Source organism: Bombus affinis, unplaced genomic scaffold (genome assembly GCF_024516045.1).
Source record: "Bombus affinis isolate iyBomAffi1 unplaced genomic scaffold, iyBomAffi1.2 ctg00000059.1, whole genome shotgun sequence".
NCBI classification, from domain to species: Eukaryota; Metazoa; Arthropoda; class Insecta; order Hymenoptera; family Apidae; genus Bombus; species Bombus affinis.
In genome coordinates this window covers 2,392,637-2,415,842 of record NW_026108820.1, presented here as the reverse complement: position 1 = coordinate 2,415,842, position 23,206 = coordinate 2,392,637, and the positions used below count along the sequence as shown (strand labels likewise).

The window sequence follows — 23,206 nt, the reverse complement described above, 5'->3', positions numbered from 1 at the left end:
CCGACTTTGTTTGGCCGTCGCGAATCAGTCGCCTGTTTTCCTTTTGGAGGCGTGACGAGGATATTACCAAATCGTCGAGACCCAGCGTCCAGAATGTCCGCACCACCGAGCGGTAGAAGAAATACGCACTATCTTCGGTTGGACATTATGGACGACATCGCATACCTAAGAGCGAGGGAGGTAAGGATCTTTCGTTTATTTTTGTTGAAGTGGTCACCACTTCTAGGAAAACTCCACATCTGGTCTTTTTAGCTTTCTCAAGCGCTGAAGCCATCGACAGCATATAGACAAAGGAATAGCAGGGAGGCAGACCCAATACGGTAGACAGGCGACGTTGGCTTCGGGGTTCTCAGTCATAAAGTAACACTGCTAGCGTGCGGATCTGGACCAGCTCAAATTGTATTCCTGTATTTCATTATTAAGTCAAATATATACTTTGTATCTTACACTTTATCCACACGTTTTTCTCTCTTCTCAACAGGTTATGGGCCCAGGGCCATATATAATATAATGGGATGTAATATTAGCAGTAAGTATTTAGGATTAATTTATATTTATTATTTTTTTTAATAATCGAATCGTATTCTTACGTTTGAAAATAATGCACGTTTTAGCCTATTCAAGATCCTGATCCAGTTATTAATTGTGACCTTATGGATGGCCGCGATGCTTTCCTTACAATGGCTAGAGAAAGACATTATGAATTCTCTTCCTTAAGGCGCGCGAAATTTAGTTCTATGTCTATGCTATACGAATTGCACAATCAAGGTCAAGACAAGTTTGTCTATACTTGCAATAATTGTAAGAGCCATGTAGAAACAAGATATCATTGTACGGTTTGTGATGTAAGTATTAAAACAATCATCTGTAAACATGTATCATCCAATTTTCAAACAATCTAATGTTATTATTTATTATGCTAGGATTTTGATCTGTGTATAAGCTGTAAAGAAAAAGACGGTCATCCTCATCATATGGAAAAACTTGGTTTAGATTTGGATGATGGTTCATCGCCGGCCGATGCTAAACAAGCTAATCCACAGGTAAAAATATATTTTTATTAACTGAATATATTAATAATTTTGCTATGAATATTTATAATAAATATTTTTATTTTATAATAGGAGGCGCGTAAACTTTCAATTCAAAGATGTATTCAATCGTTGGTGCACGCGTGCCAATGTAGAGATGCTAACTGTCGTTTAACAAGTTGTCAAAAGATGAAGAGAGTAGTAACGCATACTAAAGTTTGCAAACGAAAAACGAACGGTGGCTGTCCAATCTGTAAACAATTAATAGCGTTGTGCTGTTATCATGCTAAACACTGCCAAGAGACTAAATGTCTTGTTCCATTCTGTTCGAACATCAAACATAAGCTGAAACAACAACAGCTTCAACAGCGGCTACAGCAAGCGCAGTTGTTAAGGTAAATACGTCAGTAGTAGTGGTAGTGGTAGTAGTAGTAGTAGTAGTAGTAGTAGCAGTAGCAGTAGTAGTAGTAGTAGTAGTAGTAGTAGTAGTAATAGTAGTATTAGTAGTAATAGTAATAATAATAATAATAATAATAATAATAATAATAATAATAATAATAATAATAATAATAACAACAGCAGCAACGTTAGAATAATAATTTCCAAAGATAACTAGGTGTATGTATATTCTATGTATATAAGTTAGGTGTATATCTTTCTTTTTAATGTGTTTCAGGAGACGAATGGCTGCAATGAATAGCAGACCCACAGGTCCAGTGGGAGCGATGCAATCCGGACAACAGAGTTCAAATGTTACTATGACCACAGGTGTTGCTATGAAACCAGGTGTCAGTCCTACCAATTTACCTTCGCCACATCAACCTGGAATAGGATTGAAACCTGGAACTCAAACGCCACCTGCTCACGTTCTCCAAGTTGTTAAGCAAGTACAAGAAGAAGCTGCACGGCAACAAGTACCGCATGGTTATGGTAAAGTAACGCCAGGTGGTGGAGTTGGTGCTGGAGTTGGCGTAGGAGGACAAACAGGTGGCGTAATGCCACCACCTCCTATGCAACGTCCAATGCCTGTACAAATGCCAAATCCTGGCGGTACACATCTTATTCCAATGGATCAATGGACAGCAAGGTGAGTTATTGAATATAATAATTAAAATACCGTACACATATATGTATATAAAAAGAGGTATTAAAGCTACACCTTTATTTACAGTAGGTATCAGCCAAGTGCACTGATGCAACAGAATCCTGGTTTGAGACAGCAAACGCCGCAACAGTTAATGCAACAGCAGCAACAACATCAAGGGCTGCCAACAATAGCTATGGGAGGACAGATGCCTAGGCAAGCTGGAGTTCTCGGTGGTCCGGTTAATCAAGTTGGTCCTCAAACTCAAAGCAACAAGCACAAGCATGTATTGCAGCAACTTATGCAAACTCTAAAGAATCCCCATACTCCTGAACAACAAAACCAAATACTTCAAATACTCAAAAGCAATCCACCGATTATGGCTGCTTTTATCAAACAACGGGTATGACGATTAATTTCTTCTATATTATTTGTCTGCTGACATTTTCGATTTTAATAATTTCTATTACCATATAATTTTTTAAATTAATAGGCACTCGCTCTAAATCAACAACAAAGTGGTCAATACGGTGGAGGAGTGGGCGGACCTTTGGGTCCTAATCAGCCGCAGCAACAACCTGCTCTGCAGCATATAATGTCTCAGCAGCAGCAGCAGCACCACCACCACCACCACCAACAACAACAACAGCAGCAAGGCAGAATGCAAATACAGGCAATGCTAAATCAACAGCAGCAACAACAGCAGCAACAGCAGCAACCTGTTCAACAGCAACCACCACAATGGTATAAACAGCAAATGCTAGTATTGCAAAGGCACCAGCACCCGTCACAGCAGCAACAACACCCGCAGCAGCAGCAACAGCAGCAGCAACAACAACAACAACAATTTACACAACCACCAGCACCGCCTTACGGTCAACAGCGACCTATAAGGCCGCCCCTTCTCGGTAAGAATTATTTAATTCTGGAGAAAACGAGATTCGTCGAGCCGCTTGGTTCGTGGTCTAACGCTTGCCACGATTCCGCGTATTCTTCTCCAGGTTATGGTGGCTTTAGCGAACAAGGATACGGTCAACCTGGCTTAAAACCAACACCACCTCCGGTACCTTCTCCGCAAGGTGTGATGGGGCCTCCAGGGATTTCTGTACAGCAACAATTAATGCAGTCCGTTCGATCTCCACCGCCAATTCGTTCTCCTCAACCAAATCCTTCCCCACGACCGGTTCCTTCTCCACGTAATCAGCCAGTTCCTTCTCCTCGATCAGGGCCGGTGCCATCGCCTCATCATCATCCACCTCATGGTACACCAACACATTCACCGGCTCATGAACTCGGTGGGCCAAGTGAAATGATGCTTTCGCAGCTGAGTGGTGGAACTGGTGCACCGACTGGTCACCCGGGTACCATGCCACATCATCCATCTCCAGCTCCACCACCCACTAGTGGCACAGACTCGAGTGAAGTGACGCCCATGACGCCACAAGATCAACTTTCAAAATTTGTCGAAGGATTGTAGTGACTATTAGTGAAGTCGGTTAACACGAGTGACTATGTTAGTGGGCGAACGATGATCTTGCATCGTATGTCAACCGTTTAGAAAGAACGGTCGCTGTTCCACCTCTCTGTCATGAGAACAGAGAGAGTAACTTCCATCCGTTCTGCGTTCCTAGCTTCGTGGAGATCAGGTACAACTACTTACGTCCGGTACACTGACCAAGTGCTGATGTTCAGAGACGGGTCAGAGTACCACTGGTGCGACCAAATTAATCCCGGATGACGCGTTTCCTTTTTCTATCTCCGAGTTAAGGTGCAGGAGCGATACAGCGTGTTGTGGTGCTACTTAGATGCTCCGCGAAGATTCTACAGCTGGCTCAATGGACACTTGAACTTACGTTATTGTATTCTCGTATCTCAACCTCGGCTCCCCAATTGCGAACCAGTGGAACGACGAGAAACAATTAATTTGAAACTATACACACATGAAATCAAGAGAGACTATTAATACTTTATCCCCTAATACACATACATATACAAAAGAAACACACACTATGTCTCTGCCCAAACTTTTATTCCCCTTACACATGACTTTTTCATCTATATCACCTTCCCTCGCTGCTGCTCGTGCAGGCTGAGTGAAATCGTACAAATGTGTTGTGTATACTTAACGTTAATTAATAATTAATAGTTCAAATATTATTAGCGTAGCGATTATATGCAGTTATTATATACCACTATTATTATTATCGTGACAAGATGCAAAGTATATAACAAGAAAAAAAAAACGAACTGTATGAAAATGGAAAGATATTGAAAAAGAAATCAACAACATTGTATGTAAGGAAGGGAGAAAAGAATTTAGTGGAAAGTTAAGTAATGTCAACTTAGGTTAATTTGTTATTAAGAGATCGCAACGGTTGCCGAAGGTTGTGCCGAAACCTTAGCACCATTAAATTTTATGGATCATTCTGAAATTAACCTTCAAAGTAATCTGCTAAATTGTCCTATGGGAAAGAAACCTAATAACAGGACAGGCGAGACAACGCGGATTAACGGTGTCGCAACCAAAAAGTAGAAATTCACAAGCTTACTAATGGGAGGATTTAGAAATCGTGTTAATTTTGACAACAAAAGTTTTTCAAACCGAGGGTCCAACATGTACAGTTCAATCAAAATATGTAGCTACGAAGCGTAATCGAAAAGGACCCTCGCATGAAAATCGTTCTGTACATACTATACTATTATTACGATAATAATAACGATTATTATTAATTTCCCTGTCTATTATGAATTTATTATTATTATTATTATTGCTATTATATATAATTCTTATTGATTCTTAATTATTATAATTACTATTATTACTCTACTACTACTACTATTATTATTAATAATATTATTTTTATTATTATTCTTCTTCTTATTATTACCATTATTACTATTAATATTATCACGAAAGAAAAATTCAAAACATATAAGTATAGTGTTAATATTCGGGAAAAAAGCGAGAAAGGGATCCACACACACGCGTTATAATTATAATAGGATATCTCTGTGCACGATAAACCCGAGAAAAGGAAATACAAATACAGATACAAGTACACATACATACCGAAGTATGTGACTATGCCAGTGCTGTATCATAGTAAACTGTAAGTGTAACTTTTCCTCTCTCTTTTTTCTTCGATACCTATTTAAATGACTAGTTGGTAACGAATGATGCGTGAAGGTGTACTTCTGAAGTCCGTTTCGTCGGATATTTTTTAAATACACGATGTACAATGTAGCCACCATGTAACCAAGCTATAACCGATTTAATCATAATCAGAATCATTAATGGCACATGCAACCGGTGTAAGATTCATATTTAAACGTGGCGTTTCCGTCGACGAAAGCGCGGTCCGATTCGAAACAAAAAGCCAGAGAAATCATGACCCGTTTGAGAGACACGTTACCTCTTGAAAAATGTATTTGACTCATTCTGATACATTTATCATCAGATATATCTATATACATATAACATCGTACATTTCCATTTGTCTTATATACATCGGTACCCTTTGAATTCGTTATAAAAGAAGGCAAAAAGCATTTTTCTTTTTTTTTTATAAAAATAAAGAAAGAATCTAACGAACGATTGGCGAATGTTTTTTGCCTTGAAAATTTTAATCGCGGGGTTGGACGGGGGTAAGTTTAACGAGAATGGTTCGTTTAAGATAACCGGTTTTCTTTCACTCAATTAAGTTCCAAATTCGAAAGATCGCTTTTTGTTATTTTTAGACTATTTTAAATTCTTTTATAAATCGGTTAATGTGAATCGTCAATCGATTCCGAAACATTCCTTTTGTTATGTATTCTCTTTCTCGCCCTTTCTTTCCTCCATCCACCGGTTTTTCTCTACGTCCTTCGTCCCTCGGACTAGTTTTATAGAAAGAACGTCGTAGATTCGTCTTTCCAAGATCGTCATATAAAAGGACAAAAAGAAAGAGAAAAAAAGATAATTATGTAGAATTATGTGATAGCAGTTAAATCGAGCGGGTCAACTATAAATCGGTTGAGAAACAAATCTTGTCGTGCGTCTGAAATTTCTAAAAGTGAGATGAAGACGATAAGAAACAGAGTAATACAAAGAACAAAAAATAACAATCTACGAAATGCGGATGGTTATCGACTGTAGATTTAAGTAAACGATTTTACTAGTAAAAAGAATAAACGTAACGACGAAGACCCAAAAGTATTTGGCTTAGTATGGCTGTGTTTAGGGCAGTGTTGTAAATCTGAAAGTGGTATACCTTTTTTGGTAGTAAACTCTTTAAGAGCGAACAATCGAACGCTATTGTGTACCAATCCGACGATCGCGATCTACACGAGTCATTTTATCGTTTGATTTTATTAATAATTAATTACTAACGAAGATGACACAATTGCTAAGAATCGGCGTTCATTTGCGAACGAATCGTAAAAATACGATATGTGATGGGTGTGTGTGTGTGCAACAGATATAAAGAAAAATGAGTTTTCTCTTTCTGAAGATAGTTCGAGCACATAATTGCGAGTGTAAAAATGGGTCTTAGTGTGTTCGAACATCGAGAAAGAGATGGATTGTAGATTCGCGAAAGATTACTTCCGTAGATGATAAAAAATAAAAAGAAAGAAACGAATGAAACGGAAGCGGTTTGCACGTCGGATTTGTTGGCACGTCAGCGTTCGTGGACAATTTATTATTGTAACGAAAAGTGAACGATACAACACTATATATATATTATATATGTACTATATATACTATATATGTATTACATATATTATATATATATACTATATGTATTATATATATATAATATATATACTATATATGTATTATACGATTTGTTTTTCTTTTTATATTATCAAACACAATATAGGTCGCGGTTATATCATGATGGAGTAAACGTTAATTAATTAATTAATTAATTAATTAATTATTCGATAGACGATAATTGCAAACAAAACTATGGAATATAATTATTATTATTACGCTATTATTATTGAAATACCAACTATAGAGTACTACTTTTTATTATGACATTTCGTAACTAGTGAATTGATTATCTAATTAAAGATTAATGAGACGCAAGTGTAACATTTATCCCCCTCGCTCCTCCCAGGTAAAAAAAGAAAGAACTCACCCGTTCACACCGGGACAATGAGAATTTTCTCTCGATACAGCCCCTCGAATCCTGATCCAACACTGCATCGGTCACGATAAATGTACAATATTTAATATAATGCGCTTTCCTTTATTTATTTTTGTCGGTGGGATTCACGTCGTTCTCGCTAAACGAGACAAACGGAAATGGAAAGAAAAGATACTGTCACCGTCGCCATTCAGATACCTTTTTGTATCCCCTGGTGTAAAGACCGTTCGCAGAGTGACTTCGGAAAAACTTTAGTTAACGTCTTGTTTGCCCCCGTGTTCGCTATTCATTTTGTAAATGCGTTTTGTAAAATATATATGTTCGGTTTAGATGTGTGAAAGTTAGCCTCACGATATCCACTCGGAGAGGGGAAAGTGAATTTAGGTTTTTGCTACAGTTTTGTACTCTTGGACGTAAAAAAGACTTCGTTTTTCTCTTAACGATTTGTAACGTAGATAAGAATACTGTATGTTGATGTTCATGAATATTTAACCGAATATTGTTATATTATTATTAAAAAAGAAGTTTTAAAAATACATTCCATTTTTATTTTTCTCTCAGCTCAGGTTATATATGTACATACGTGTATCGAAAGACCAAAATCCTTCTTAAGAAGTATTTCTTATCGATAGTATTTATATAATCGCGAAGGAGTCACTAAGAAAGAAACGAATTATTTTTATCTTATCTTCCGAACAGAGACGGATCTTCTTATCCGTATACATCGAAACACTTTGAATTCTTTGTCACATTGCGCGTGTATCCCTTAATAAAGTACATATTTCAATACTCACAATGTGAACAACTAAAGTTTTTCTGTTAACTCTGTTATATTTGCCACTTTACTTGCTCTCACTTGCTACTACTCGTCTGTTCAGCAATTTCGCTTCGAACAATCGTTCGATTTTAATGTTTGTATATTTATTTAAAATTATTCGTTTCTCACCACGTGCACGATATATGGTCTCTTTCTAACTTTTTTCGGAACTTAGCCTCTTCTTACGTATCATTCGTATATTTTACACGATATTTGTACATAGAATTTCATTAACAAGATATAGCATTCAAACGCGTATGTACCCTTGTCTCGACCTGTCGACAAGTTGTACGGATTTTCAATTAGACGAGGACTTATATTTTAGTTCCATCGGATGGCAGAAAAATAAAGAAAAAGGAAGAACCAAAGTGCAGTGCGACCTTCTGGCTTTCAAGGACTCCTAGGTTTTCACTGTCTTAACTTAAAATGGGACTAAAGTATGCAACGAACGCAACGCGTGTTTTCCTTCTATTTTCTCACCCTATTTATTCTTCTTGCGTTCGCCGAATCTCCTTTTCTTAGGTGTAAGGACTAATCATTTATCCGATTACAGCGCATAACGTAACAACGTAAACGAAACTGGCACGTAAGAATTATACATATACGTGTATATATTTATACATACTTACCATTAACACAATATGAAAAATCTGACGAAATAAAGTTTACGTATAATTATTTGAATACTGGACATTGTACCTGTGTGCTCTCAGACACCTTTCTCGCGATCATTTCACGTTTCAACTTCTGAATCCTGTCACGATCTGTGGATTCCCGTTCGAGCGCAGTCTTATTTATACATAACATGTCGTTCGTTTCGTTGTCCTTGGTGTACACAAACGTATTTAGATGTACATTTCTTGCAAAAAGTTGTTCGCGAGGATTCGTCAATATTCTAAAAGTCAGTAATGAAGGCAGTATGATGGTAACACATCGAATTAAATCAAATCGGAACACAGGCTTTTGTACGATTTCGTGAGGATTTCCGTTCCCTTCGTTTGACCGAAGTCCGAAGTGATTGCTGCCCGTCAGTTCTTCCGCCTTATCTATCGTTTTCAGCGACGAATCCTTGTTGAACGATATCGTTGGACGGATAACAAAAGTAGGAAGTTCAGAGTCCCCATTCAGATCTATATGTACTAAGTTTACACGTACGATATGTTTATATTATCGCTTATATATAAACATATATAATATATATAAATATATATAATATATAAATATGTATGTGATATATATATATCGGGGAGTCAGTAGGATTGGAGGTGTGGGCAGGCAACGAATCTTCACCAGTAGTAGCCATTGTCAAGGTGTGAGCCAGAGTTTATTAACACAGGAATGAAGATGTGAGACTTGACAAATAAACCGCGGCGGTTAGGTACTCGCGATGCGAATGACAATAGTCTGAGGTCCGAGAACGAATACGCGGTCAACGGGACTCTGTTATTCTTAACTCGTCGGCAACGCCTATGTGGTAATCTCAGCTAGCACGCGAAGTATGAAATCGTACTCAAAGCTCTCTCGGTGACGCGGTTTAGAAAAAACTGAGCGCATCTCTAGCGGCACCAGGTCTTTTATATTCGTGGAGACAAGTCGTCGTTCGGAGAGTGAGGGAAATTGCCGTTGTTGTTAATTGATCGGTCTTTGGAAGTGTCCTTCACGGAAAAGACTGTTTGCCTATTTTCGTTAATCAAGGTTTAGAGTTTATGACGGGTCACTAGGCTGGCTGCAGATGTTTTGCGAATATGTCTCGACAACCGGCAATTGACCTACCCATAAAATAGGGTCTGCTTATGGCGGGCCATGAGACAGAAACCATTAGTGTGCTTACTGTCGAGTGCCGTTACAACTATTTCTTTTTATGGAGGGCTATAGACTTTTCCATGACTTTGTTAGAAAATGTTCGTCCCTTGACCGCGGCTACGTTCGGTGACTGGTTGTCACCTCGAACCCAAACTCATTCTCATAGATTGCAGGCAATTACAATTGGGCTGAAGGGCGGTGATTGTTTAGCTACGGCTATGGCGGAGTCCAAAGTACGATATTAGGGATTTTCCCCCGGTTTTCGACGGAAGGCTCCGGTGTCTCTCCATCTCCGACACGGCCATTCTGACTATCACACGTCCTCGGGTGTAACTAAAATATTGAATTTCTAACATTAAATTCGATACAATAAATGTTATTTACAATTTGATTAACTATCCAAATAAGCCAAGGGTCCAGGGTAACAACAAAGTTCTGTTCGCAGGTTTGATAATAAGAAATTTGGAAGAATTAAAATTTAATATTCAAGGTGATAGTTGCATCCTGCGGGTCAGTCTGATCGTAACGGCATGATGGACCATTTTCGATTTCGTATCCAAATGAATCTCGGTTTTCTAGATCATGTGAGCACGTAGAGCTTCGTTCCTGGGTCTCACTGAGCTACATCGCATAACCGCTCCGAAACGCAAGTGAAATGCCTCACATGGTCTCACTGAGCTACATCACAACCGCTCCGAAACGCAAGTGAAATGCCTCACATGGTCTCACTGAGCTACATCACAACCGCTCCGAAACGCAAGTGAAATGCCTCACATGGTCTCACTGAGCTACATCACAACCGCTCCGAAACGCAAGTGAAATGCCTCACATGGTCTCACTGAGCTACATCACAACCGCTCCGAAACGCAAGTGAAATGCCTCACATGGTCTCACTGAGCTACATCACAACCGCTCCGAAACGCAAGTGAAATGCCTCACATGGTCTCACTGAGCTACATCACAACCGCTCCGAAACGCAAGTGAAATGCCTCACATGGTCTCACTGAGCTATATCACATAACCGCTCCGAGACGCCAGTGAACTCGCTCTGCCGGGGGTTATTGGCATAGTGCTGCTGATCTTCCGAGATCGGAGTACTCATATCGTCGTGGTCGCTGTTATTGCCATCACTATAGACATCCAACTCAACAGGAATACGACCATCCGGCATTTTCCTCAATCTGTCGTGGCTGTACTTATACGACCGCTTTCCATCCAACGTTTTTAAGACGTATCTGTCTCCTTCCAGAACTTCTGCTATTACCAATGGACCTCTAAACTTTGGGTCTAACTTAGTTTGATTCCTTTCTTCATTTTTACGTAACACGAAATCGCCGAGGTTAAACCTAACCACTTTGGCTTTAGTTTTGTCAAACCTATCCTTATCGTACATAGCATTCGTTGTTATTTCTCTTATCGCCTGTTGTCTTACGTTGGAGGTATCTATTTCCCTTTCCTCGACATTGTCGGGTAGCAGTAAGTCGTACGGTCTTGCTGTCCTACCGATTAGTAGTTCTAATGGACTTGCTTTAGTCACGCGGTTAGTGGTGCAATTCAAGGCCAATTGTATCTCTCCAAGCGCGTCCTGCCAAGACCGTCCGGTCGTCTCTACCGTTGTGAACATATTTTTCAACGTGCTCATTACACGCTCTACCTGTCCATTGGCCCTACTAGCACCGGTTGCTATCAAGTGAAGTTTAATGTGTTTACTATGGCAGAACTCCTGAAATAGTTTGCCCGTAAAACACCTTCCCTGATCCGCTATTATCCGGCAGGGACTGCCGAACAAAAATATAGCGGACTTGAGCGCTTTAATAGTGTTAAGGGAATCTATTTGACGGGTATGATGCAGGTATACAAATTTAGTAAAAGCATCTATCAAAACAACGACATATTCTTTCGAGTCACTTTTGCCGCTTAACTTGCCCGTTATGTCCATGTGGACTGTATGCCAAGGTATGCTGGTCTTAGGTATAGGATGCAGTTCGGCTTGTATCTTACCTGAACTAGCCTTCGAAACTCTACAAGCATGGCAGTTCTCTACGAACTTGCGAACGTACTTCGCCATTCCTTCGAACCAGTAATACTCGTACAGCTTCTCAAGCGTTTTATCCCAACCTAAGTGCATAATTGACTGATGTACATGGTTAATAACGGACCATCTAAACCCTCTTGGAACAATAGGTAAACTGAGGGTCCTGCCTCTCCTTTGAATTTTACGGTAGAGTGTACCGGACCGTAATTCGTAAGTGTTTGCGATGTCTTCCCCGAGCTCATCATTTTGCAACTTTTCGACAATTCCGGAAATTTGGGGGTCGCGACGCTGTTCGGCTAGTAGCCAATCTTCCGATATTTCGGCCAGATTGATCTCTTTCTCCGCGATTTTATCAATCTTACTGCGATCCGAATCTACGGGGTTTCGTGAAAAGAAGTCAACGTGGGCCATCCTCTTGCCCTCCCGATACATAATGTCGAAGGTGAACGTCTGTAAGTAAGCCCACCACCTGTGGACCCTGTCATTCAAATGTGCCTTACTACTTGATGCTTTCAACGAGTTGCAATCGGTAACGACAAGAAATTCCCGTCCATGTAGATAGTGACGGAAATGCTTGACGGCGTTGACGACTGCCAGCGTCTCTAGCTCGTAGGAATGATATCTAGATTCCGTAGGGGTAGTTCTTTTACTATAGTACTCGATCACTCTATTCTTACCTTCGACTTTATGCATCAAGATCGCCCCGTAACCCTCCGAACTAGCGTCAGTATGTAGCTCAATGGGGTAATTGGGGTCGAATATCATCAGTACCGGCGCGTCTGTCAGGGCGGAAACTATCTGTTGCCTGATTTTCTCGTGCCTATCTGACCACGTTATGTTTTTGTTACCTGAGGTGAGCGCGTACAAGGGTTTCATCGTCTGTGAGAACTTGGGGACGAACTTACGGAAGTAGGAGGCTAATCCAATAAACTGTCTGAGCTGAGTGACCGTCGTTGGCGCAGGTAAGGAACTCAAGGCGTGTATTTTACCCGGGTTGGGACGAACTTCCCCGTTATGGATCACGTACCCCAAAAAAGTATCGACGTTTTCAGGAAAGAGCACTTAGAAAAGTTAAACGAAAACCCGGCGTTTACCAGGGTACTTAACACGATGTCCAACCTCTCTAAGGCTTGATCTATTGAGTCGGCGATAATTAGGACGTCATCCAAATAGACAACGACGTAGGAATACGCAAGGTCGCCCAGGGCATTGAAAATGGCCCTCTGAAAAACGGACGGTGCATTTTTCAATCCGAACGGCATCGTTACGTACTCGTACTGCCCGTCGGGTGTAACGAACGCCGTGTATTCCGCCGAATTGGGGTGTATAGGAATCTGATGAAACCCACTGGCCATGTCCAGGCTAATGAAGTATTTCGCGTTCTGTAATCTCGCGATTTGATCTGCGATAAGGGGTAGAGGATACCGATCCGCGACCGTATTCTTATTTAGCGCTCGGAAGTCCACGCACAGTCTATCTGAGCCGTCTTTTTTCTTCACGAGCAACATCGGGCTCGCAAATGGCGAATTACTGGGTCTTATGATGTTAGCTTTAATCAGTTCACCGATTTTTTCTCGTACCGTCCTACGCTCTTCATCGCTAAGTCTGTAAGGGCTTCTTTGGACAGTGACGTTGGGGTCGATTAGCCTTATTTCTAGCTGGCCTGTGTTTACGCGTGTACGCGGAAAACCCGTAATGAATGAGTTTTTAAACTTTTCTAGAATAGAGATCAATCGGCCTTTATCACTACCGATTACCTCCGTGTCTATTCCATTGAGATCGATCTCTTTTTCGACGGTCCTATCACAGACATTGACTACCTTCGTTCTGCAAATATCGAGACTAGTGCGCGTGATATGCACGTCGAAGCCCTGACTTAAAATTTCGCGACCGATCATGATATCGTATTTCAAGTATTTATCAGGGAGAACGTGAAAAGTTATCTCCAACGTAAAACCGTTGATACACACAGTGGACAAAATCTGAGACGTACTCTTAACACACGTATTTCCTATCCCTCGCATTACTACTACATCGGTGGTTCTTTTGCCAGAAAATTTCGAGGCAGCGGATTCCTTAATTAACGAGCATTCGGCTCCAGAATCGAAGCAAAATGGGAACGACTCACCCTGGTGACTTAATTTACCGGTTGGAGCCTCCACCACGCAGGAGTCGACTCGCCGTTCCTTGTTGTGACCGTTTTTCTTATCCTCCCGCAACGGACAATCAGGTGCGATATGACCTTCCGCACGGCACCTGAAGCAAGACACCTTGGACGATGTGGCTGGTCGGCTCCCTTCCCGGCGCCTTGTCTCCTTCTGCTTTTCGGTCCGCATCTTCTTGCGGCACTCCGTCGCCTTATGCCCGATGATTCCACAGTAATAACACTTTGTCCGGGAGTTTGATGTCCTGCTCCGTTTAGCTTCAGGTTCTGTCGGCGGGTCATCTGCCAAGGGTAACGGCCTCTTCGTCGGATGAGGGAGAGCTCTCAGTTCCCGAAGAAATTGGTCCTGTGTCCGGACGTCTTGCGTGAGGGCTATCCGTTCGACACGCCGATCATATGAAGTCAATCGAAGAAGGACGACAGTGTTGATTAATTCGGCGTTGGATAGACCACTCCATCTCGCAGCCAGGAGAGAGCGGAGTCGATTGCCGAAAGTTACCGTGGGTTCGTTCTCCTCTGGTGGTTCCTCGAAAATCCTTATCAGCGCTGAGGTTGCCGTCTCCTTGCCGTCATAGTGCGAAAGGAAATACTCCTTGAATCGTTCCCAAGTAAGGCCGCAAACCGGGACTTGCGTAAGCCACTGTGATGCAGTACCCCCCAGCGCACGATTTAGGACGAAATATAACTCACGGTCTTGTGGGGGCTCGTCGCCCATAAGCCTACTGACTGTTTCGCACCACCTCACTGGGTCAGCGCCCGCCAGTTCAGGGTTAAAAAACGGTAGCGAAAATTTGTCAAGTTCTACACTCTTTTTCTTTGTTAGCGTATGAAATACGTCACGCATGAAGTCCATTTGCTGTTTCATCGATGCCAACAAGTCCTTGGATCCCACTTCTGATATCGGGGAGTCAGTAGGATTGGAGGTGTGGGCAGGCAACGAATCTTCACCAGTAGTAGCCATTGTCAAGGTGTGAGCCAGAGTTTATTAACACAGGAATGAAGATGTGAGACTTGACAAATAAACCGCGGCGGTTAGGTACTCGCGATGCGAATGACAATAGTCTGAGGTCCGAGAACGAATACGCGGTCAACGGGACTCTGTTATTCTTAACTCGTCGGCAACGCCTATGTGGTAATCTCAGCTAGCACGCGAAGTATGAAATCGTACTCAAAGCTCTCTCGGTGACGCGGTTTAGAAAAAACTGAGCGCATCTCTAGCGGCACCAGGTCTTTTATATTCGTGGAGACAAGTCGTCGTTCGGAGAGTGAGGGAAATTGCCGTTGTTGTTAATTGATCGGTCTTTGGAAGTGTCCTTCACGGAAAAGACTGTTTGCCTATTTTCGTTAATCAAGGTTTAGAGTTTATGACGGGTCACTAGGCTGGCTGCAGATGTTTTGCGAATATGTCTCGACAACCGGCAATTGACCTACCCATAAAATAGGGTCTGCTTATGGCGGGCCATGAGACAGAAACCATTAGTGTGCTTACTGTCGAGTGCCGTTACAACTATTTCTTTTTATGGAGGGCTATAGACTTTTCCATGACTTTGTTAGAAAATGTTCGTCCCTTGACCGCGGCTACGTTCGGTGACTGGTTGTCACCTCGAACCCAAACTCATTCTCATAGATTGCAGGCAATTACAATTGGGCTGAAGGGCGGTGATTGTTTAGCTACGGCTATGGCGGAGTCCAAAGTACGATATTAGGGATTTTCCCCCGGTTTTCGACGGAAGGCTCCGGTGTCTCTCCATCTCCGACATATATTATATCATATTCTATATACATATTGTACACACATATACAGGTACACGTGATACACGTGTAACGATATTACAATATTACATTATATTATACTACAGGATGGGAGGGGATGGACCGGGAGGGGAGGGGAGGGGTGTTCTGTGGGATTAGTATAGTATTCGTATATCTATTTACATATTTACATATTTGCACTTAATTCAGTGGGCGTTGCCGTTTTGTGGTTCTTTATCTTGTTTTTTGTTATGGGTTCCGTATCCACCAATATTTTTTTGTGTTCTTTCTGTGTTTGTCTTCTGTATCCTTTTGGGGGAGGGCCATGTTGTATCTCCACCTAGTGTCTGCAGTACGGCTATCTAGGTTTTCCTCGTATTGAATAGATTTCATTCCTATTTTCCTTTGCATATGATAAATTATGGGTATGTTGTTTTGGTCTTGGAGATAGTTTCTTTCGTCTAGGTATAGAAAGGCTTCGGGGGGGATGTAGCCTGTTAACAGAGTGTTTTTGAAGTATGCGTCGTTTGCGTATAAGCAGCCGAAGATTAGGCTGTTTTCTTTGATCTTCGCGGCTTGCGAGAAGTGATTTCTCGTTAGTTTTAGGATGTGACAGTCGATGCGGTGGATGTTGGCTAAGTCGTATATTTTTTTGTTTTTTACGTATTTTCTGTATCCGCTGTGTTCAGATCTGTAAATGCTCAGGCAAGCTCTGATGCATTTTCTTTCAAATATACGAATTTTTTCCATTATTGACGCTGGTATGTTGTACCATATTGGACAGCCGTAGGTTATAATGGGTCTTATTAGCGATTGGTAGCACATGATTTTTACTTTGCTATCGAGAAGTCTGGAATAAAACAGCCTTTTTGTATTCCAAAAAGCTTTGCTGGCTTTGGAGAGTTGGATTTCGATGTGGTGCTTGTAATTTAGTTTTTCATCTATGTTTATTCCTAGGTATTTTACGCAATTTTTGTGTGGTATGAGGTTCTCTTCGTTTGCTTTTTCTTTTAGGCGGAATTTCCTGATTTGTTCCCTTTCTGCTGGGCCGATTTTGCTTGTCATGGGTCTGAATAGTATGGTTTCGCATTTGCTTGCGTTAATTTTTAGTTTCCATGTATGATAGTAATCGCTGATTTTGTTAAAGAGTTCTTGCAGTTCTGTTCTTATCGTTTTGGTTTTGCGGCCTGTTACGTAGATGATTAGGTCATCCGCGAAGGCTATGGAGCGTTTATGTGTGGATGTGTTGAGGTTAAAGAGGTTTAGTAAGTCGTTATTGTAGATGCTGAAGAGTAGCGGGGAATTTACTGTTCCTTGTTGCAGGCCGTTCTCTATGGAGAATTCTTTGCTTGAAGTGTGCGAGCCGTCGGTCATTATGAACGTTTTGTTTGTTATCATGTCCCATACTATTTTGATTAGGTATTCGGGGAAGTTCTTTTTAATTATTTTATAAATGAGCCCTGGGATCCAGACGGTGTCGAAGGCTTTTTCGATGTCTATTAGGCAGGCGGCTACTCGTTGATTTGCGTTAAGTGCCCAGCAGATATCCGACGTAAGTTTGTTTATTGCGTGGATTGTGGAGTGTTTGTGGCGGAAGCCGAATTGGTTTTCCGGGATTATCTCATTTTTTGAGCAGAAGGCTGCTAGGGGGTTGTTTATGATCATTTCGTATACTTTGCTTATGTTGGGGAGGAGGCTTATGGGTCGCAGGTTTGCAGGTGATGAGCCGTCTTTATTTTTTTTTTGTAATGGCTATGAGTTTGGCTTTTTTCCATTTTTGGGGGAAGTACGTGTTGTTTAGTGCGTTATTAAACAGTACTGTGTAGTACCATTTTATTTTGTTTGGTAGGCGTTTGAGCGAGATGTTTGGAATGCCATCGAAGCCGGCGGATTTTTTGTTGTTTAGCGTGGAGAAGATTGTACTTAGTTGATTGAAGTTTGTAAAGTAGTTTATTTCTGGGTCGGGCTGTTTGGGGTCGTCCGATGTGTTTTCGTTTGAGAATGTGCAGACTGTTTTGTTTAGCGCTATGTCTTGTTTTATTTTATTTTTTAGTATGTTTGTTTCGGCGATGATAATTCTGTTTAATTGTTCTCGGCACATGTGTTCGTTTTGTGTGTGAGTTTTGGCGAAGTGGGTGCCGATAATGTCTAGTTTTTCCGTTGTTTTTGATATTATGAAGTTGCCCTCTGTGTCTTTGTTGGTGTTGTGTATCTCGATGCCTGTTTCTTGGATGAGGGAGGCTTTTTCTGGAGGCAGTTTGAGGAGCGGGATGGAGTTTTGTTCCTTTGGTCTGAAAATTTGATTTATCTGCGGGAACTAGCTAGCAGAGTCTTTTTGGAGATATTTTTTATTTTATTTGTCCAGTATTGATTTATAGAGTTTGCGAATTCTTGTTTTAGTTGTGATTTTATTTCGTGTAGCAGGTACTTTAGGAATTCTATGTCTTCTCTTTTGTCGTAAGAGTAGTTGTGTCTTAGGTTGTTTAATTTCGATAGTATGTAACTTTTATCTCGTTGTAGTTTTTTTATTTTATAGTTTATATATGGCTCGCAGGAGTCTTTTTTTTTTAAATGTCGGTACGGATTCTTGTATATGTTTTTCTATTTCGTCTATGAACGAGTCGATTTGTCTGTCTGTTAGGTTGACATTGTTGTAGATTTTTAGGTCGCAGTTCTGTTCGAGCAGGTTTTGGAACTTTTTCCAGTCTGTCTTTTTATAGTTGAACCTGGGTGTTTCGGTCTGCGTTTCGAGTGTTAGGTAGTCGGATGTGTTTTTGCTTATCTGAAATACTATGGCGTTATGGTCGCTGTCGTAGTCTATGGTTTTGAGAGTGTTATTTGGTCGTAAGTTTTGGAATTTTATTCGGGCGTCTGCTAGGCATATGTCTAGGTAGGAGCGTCCTTTTGGGTAAGAGGGTAGCTCGGAGCCATAGAGGTTTGTTTTGTAGAAAATGCTTTTATTGTCTAGCCAGGTTCTGACGGAGTTTCCTCTCGTGTTGTTTGTTTCCTTTTTTCCAGCTGGTATGTTTGGCGTTAAGGTCACCGGCTATTATGTAGTAGTTTTCCTGTTTGTCGAGCTGTAAAAGTTGGAAGAGATCGTCGAATTCGTCGTTAAATTGATTCTGGTTTCCGTGGGCTGCGTAGGCTGCGGAGATAAATAAGTTTTCCTTATTGTTTATTTTTATTTTTATGATCGTCGTCTCTAGGATTTTGAATTTTGTTATTTTGTCGTTTTGTATTGTTTTGAACTTCAGGGGGTTTTTTATGAGGATTGCCGTTCCTCCTCCTTGGGTAGCGTTTGGTCTGTCGTGTCTTATTATAGAGTAGTTTTTGTATTGCACTTTATGTCTATAGTTCAGTTTGGTTTCTGAGATAAGTACTATGTCGGGGGTTTCTTTCTTAATTAGTGTTAGCATGCTGTATCTTTTTTGGTTTGAGATTAGTGTGTTGGCGTTTATTGAGATGATTTTCAGATGTTTAACTTTTATCTGGTTTATTTTTTGCTGTGATTGGTGGACGGGTGGGATTTGGCTAATCTTCGTCTATATTTTCGATGATGTTGAAGATGGAATCGATTCTTTCTTCATGTGTATTTAGTGCTTTTTTTATTTCGTTTAGTTATGTTTGTTGTTCGCTTAGAGCTTTTAGAATGCTTTTTTTGAAGTCTTCAATGACATTTATTATGCTTATTTGGGGTGAGTCTATTGTTGGGTTGGGGTTTTGTTTGACTTGTGCCGCTATGTTTGTTACTTGTGGGCTTGTCTCGTTTATACTTGTTCTTTGTTTTACTATGTCCGCGAATTTTAGCTCGGGGACGTACTTACGGCTTATTTTGGCGATTCTTTCGGCTTTTGCTGTTTTTGCTTTGGTGATTTTTTCATTAATCTTTTTGGGTAATTCGACGAGTTTTGGGCATCCTTTGTATGATGCAGGATGTCCGTAGTTTTTGCAGTTTACGCAGTAGATTTTTTCTTTGCTTATTGCTGCTTCTTTTTTTATTTTGCACTCGCCTGGCCCGTGCGGTTCAGTGCATTTTACACAGCGATAGTTTAGATTACAGTTTTGTGCTGTGTGGCCTATTCGCTGGCATTTGTAGCACTGCGTGATATCGTTTTTTTTAATTTTTTCCCATGCTATTTTTAGGTAGTTAAGTCTGTTTATTTTTAGTAGGTTCCCAATGTTGCTATCGGGGGAGACTTGAATTATATAGATTGGGAGCAATGTGTTGTTCTCCCTTGATTTTCTTGTTGTGAATCGAGTCACTTTGGTGAAATTAACTTCTTCTATTTTCAGGGCTTTTAGGTTTTCTAGTATTTCCGCTTCTGTGTAGCTGTTTCCTAGCCCTTTTAGTAGGTACGTGTGGGGTTTTTGAGATTTTGGGGTATATGTGAAATAGGCCGTGTTGGCTGCGGTCAGTATTTTTTTTGCATTCGCGTAGTCATTTATGTTTTGAAGATAAAGCACGTGCTTACCTGAATGGATTCTTTTGATATGGAAATTCTTGATTTTGAGGGAATTTTCCATGAGTGCTATTGTGTCTTTTGGGTCTTGTAATGTTATGTTGATGGGGGGTGGCCTGGCCCCATTTGCTGATGTGGGGGGGTCTGCCTGGTCTTCAGCGGGGTGGCTGGGTGGCAGGCCCTTATGAGTTTGGTTTTTCAGTAATGTTGAAGGATGTGGTGTTGTTTTTTTTTGGCGGAGCGGTGGGGGGGGGGGGTGCTTGTCCGGACGGTATAGCTTTTGCTTGTGGTTATTGGTGACGTGTCCGGGGGAGTGGGCTGTCTGGTTGCCTTTTCCCTTAATACGTCGTTTTTTTTTTAATGTTTTCGATAATGGTTTCATGCGGTTGCGGTGTGCAGGGGTCTTGGGCTTGGAGGGCTTCGAATCTGTTTTTTAATGTGATTGCCATTGGTTGAGGTTGTGGGCTTCTTTTTTGTTTCATATTTTCGTTTTTATCGTCGTGCTCTTCTTGTGAGTCGCTTTCTTCTCCTTTTAAATTTTCTTGTTTTCTGTTTATTTTGTTCCTGGTTACCAGGTTTGGGGGCGGATTGAGTTTCCGCGTCTTTTGTGTAGCAGTTCTTATGCTGCTATCTTTAATTATTTGTTGTTTTTCTATTTTTCTTTTGATTCCTTTTTTTGACGAGCTTATGGCGGGTTCCGCCTCCTTGGTTTCGATTTCATTCCTTTCTTCTTCTATTTTTAAATTGTTTGTAGAGAGGTTGATGTTATCACTATTTTTTCACTGTTTAGCACTCTTTTTGTTTTTCTTTTTTTTTTTTTGCTCTCTCACTGTCTACTGTGCACTGTATAGCTTGCCGTGCTCACTGTTAGGGCCTACACCTGTTTATCCCTTAGGGCCGAGAGGTCCGACCTGCTCGGAGGATTACGGTCAACTGAGAGTATGTACGTATGAAAGTGCAGAGAGTGAAACTGAAAAACAACCTTTTATAACTAGCGAGAATGTGAGACAATTGAGAGATAGAGATAAGATCAAGCGAACCGATTTTTATGGTAACCCAGTAACGTACGTAGCGAAAAAATTACCAGTGGATTTTAACGAAACGATGAGATCCGAAAAGAAAGAAATTATGTGGCTAAAGAAAATATTTCTCGAATGCAAAATAGAGATATTTAAGTATACGCTATGTGTAGATAATACTAGTGTCGTAAAATTAATTAAGAATCCTGAATTCCATCAAAGAAGTAAGCATATTGATATAAGATACCACTTTTTGCGAGATTTATACAATAGAGGCGAAATTGATGTAACATATGTAACAAGCGAAGAGCAACTGGCAGATATATGTACAAAAGCGTTGCCAAAACCAAGATTTGAATATTTAAGACAAAAGTTAGGTTTGAAAAATAAAAAAGATGTTAAGAGGTAATTGCTTATAGAGATGTAGAGTTTTTAGGGAGGGTGTCGACGTGACTATCACTTCTAATATAAAAAAAAAAAACTCTACATGATCTGTTTAGTCTTCTCGTAGTTTTTTTAGTAATAAATTAATTTGAATGGAAAAGAGAAAGGCAGTTGGCAAATGTATTTGTGAAGAGATTGACAAAATCAAGGTTCAGATATTTACGACGAGAGTTAGAAAATATTCAGATATAATTGTTTGTTGGGATGTAGAGTTTTAGGGAGGGTGTTGAAGTGGTCACCACTTCTAGGAAAACTCCACATCTGGTCTTTTTAGCTTTCTCAAGCGCTGAAGCCATCGACAGCATATAAACAAAAGAATAGCAGGGAGGCAGACCATAAACGGTAGACAGGCGACGTTGGCTTCGGGGTTCTCAGTCATAAAGTAACACTGCTAGCGTGCGGATCTGGACCAGCTCAAATTGTATTCCTGTATTTCATTATTAAGTCAAATATATACTTTGTATCTTACACTTTATCCACGCGTTTTTCTCTCTTTATATACTGAATAACCTCAACAATTTTAGCCGCTCTATCTCCGCTAGTTTGCAGACTAAGAAGAACCGAGTTTAAAGTTGACGAACTTCTATACGATCGTGCGAAGTTAAGATTTGAAAGAACCAAATATTCGTTGCTCTCCAGGTATACAATTTTCATCGTATTATTTATTATTTTATTCTTTGTAACTTATAATTATTTACACATCATATCGTTCTTTATAACAATGTACGCATACGTGGATTCATCAATTACTTTTTTTTCTTCTTTTTTAGGTGGAGTTAGAACAATTATTAATTAGGCGAAAATTAACAGTTAAAATTACGGACGAATCGAGTCGCTATGGTTTTCATTCCTTGTTCGTCAGGAGCCTCGCTAAGGAAGCACGTCTTCGTCGGTGAAGCTTATAGCATGGTCGCGAAGAAGCTTACTTTTCAATTGGAATCATAAATTATTAAGCAATAACATAGAAATTTGCTTCATCCCGCGCTCAATCGCCAGGGACGTGTCGTAAACTCGGTATCTCCGCAGGGTAATTTGGAATTATATTACAGCGGTACAAGTTGCCGAACTTCCTCACCCGCACAGATATCGTGATCTTCTCGGAAAACTAACATCTCGTGTTAGTTCAAGTAGCGTCCCATCTTTGCCAGTAGAAGGCGCGCCAAGAGCACGTGAAAGGCTGGTCATGACACTCGCGGCATTCACACCTCGAACACAGAAAAAGATACTTGTTAACGTTCAAGCGGTTCAGATATTGTTCAATTTTCGCGCGACACAAACGTTGTTCAAACTTGGAACGCTACAGGCATTTTTCAACTCTGTTACGAGCAAACTTATACATATTCATTGAAGACATACGAAAGAATACGCGCTGTATTCGTTATCATGCGTTTTTTTTTATTAGAGTTCAGACTTTTATGGATCGTCATTATTGGAACAGCAAGCGTTCAGTTCTGTTCTTCCCTAC

At 40.5% G+C, this 23,206-nt stretch overlaps 2 protein-coding genes across 3 annotated transcripts in view; both read left to right on the top strand.

Moving 5' to 3' along the window:
- LOC126926784 (uncharacterized) overlaps positions 1-23,206 on the top strand; it is a 289,468-nt gene that overhangs the window by 45,196 nt on the left and 221,066 nt on the right. The window lies entirely within an intron of this gene.
- On the top strand, positions 597-6,933 carry LOC126926773 (CREB-binding protein-like). Of its 2 annotated transcripts, none has more exons than XM_050743112.1 (7): positions 597-845; positions 924-1,043; positions 1,125-1,426; positions 1,708-2,118; positions 2,206-2,518; positions 2,609-3,023; positions 3,117-6,933. In XM_050743112.1, exons 1-7 carry the CDS (start codon positions 654-656, stop codon positions 3,590-3,592), a joined length of 2,229 nt encoding a protein of 742 aa, XP_050599069.1. In that variant the 5' UTR covers positions 597-653; the 3' UTR covers positions 3,593-6,933. The 2 variants fall into 2 exon arrangements, with proteins under 2 accessions (XP_050599069.1, XP_050599068.1); XM_050743111.1 differs by having other exon boundaries at positions 2,203-2,518.

Excerpts from the sequence above, each read along its gene's own strand:
- LOC126926773 (XM_050743111.1), top strand. The coding sequence starts at position 654 with ATGGATGGCCGCGATGCTTTCCTTACAATGGCTAGAGAAAGACATTAT. Across the intron at positions 2,119-2,202 it reads ATGGATCAATGGACAGCAAG|TAGGTATCAGCCAAGTGCAC; the intron begins GTGAGTTATTGA and ends CTTTATTTACAG. Across the intron at positions 2,519-2,608 it reads CTGCTTTTATCAAACAACGG|GCACTCGCTCTAAATCAACA; the intron begins GTATGACGATTA and ends TTAAATTAATAG.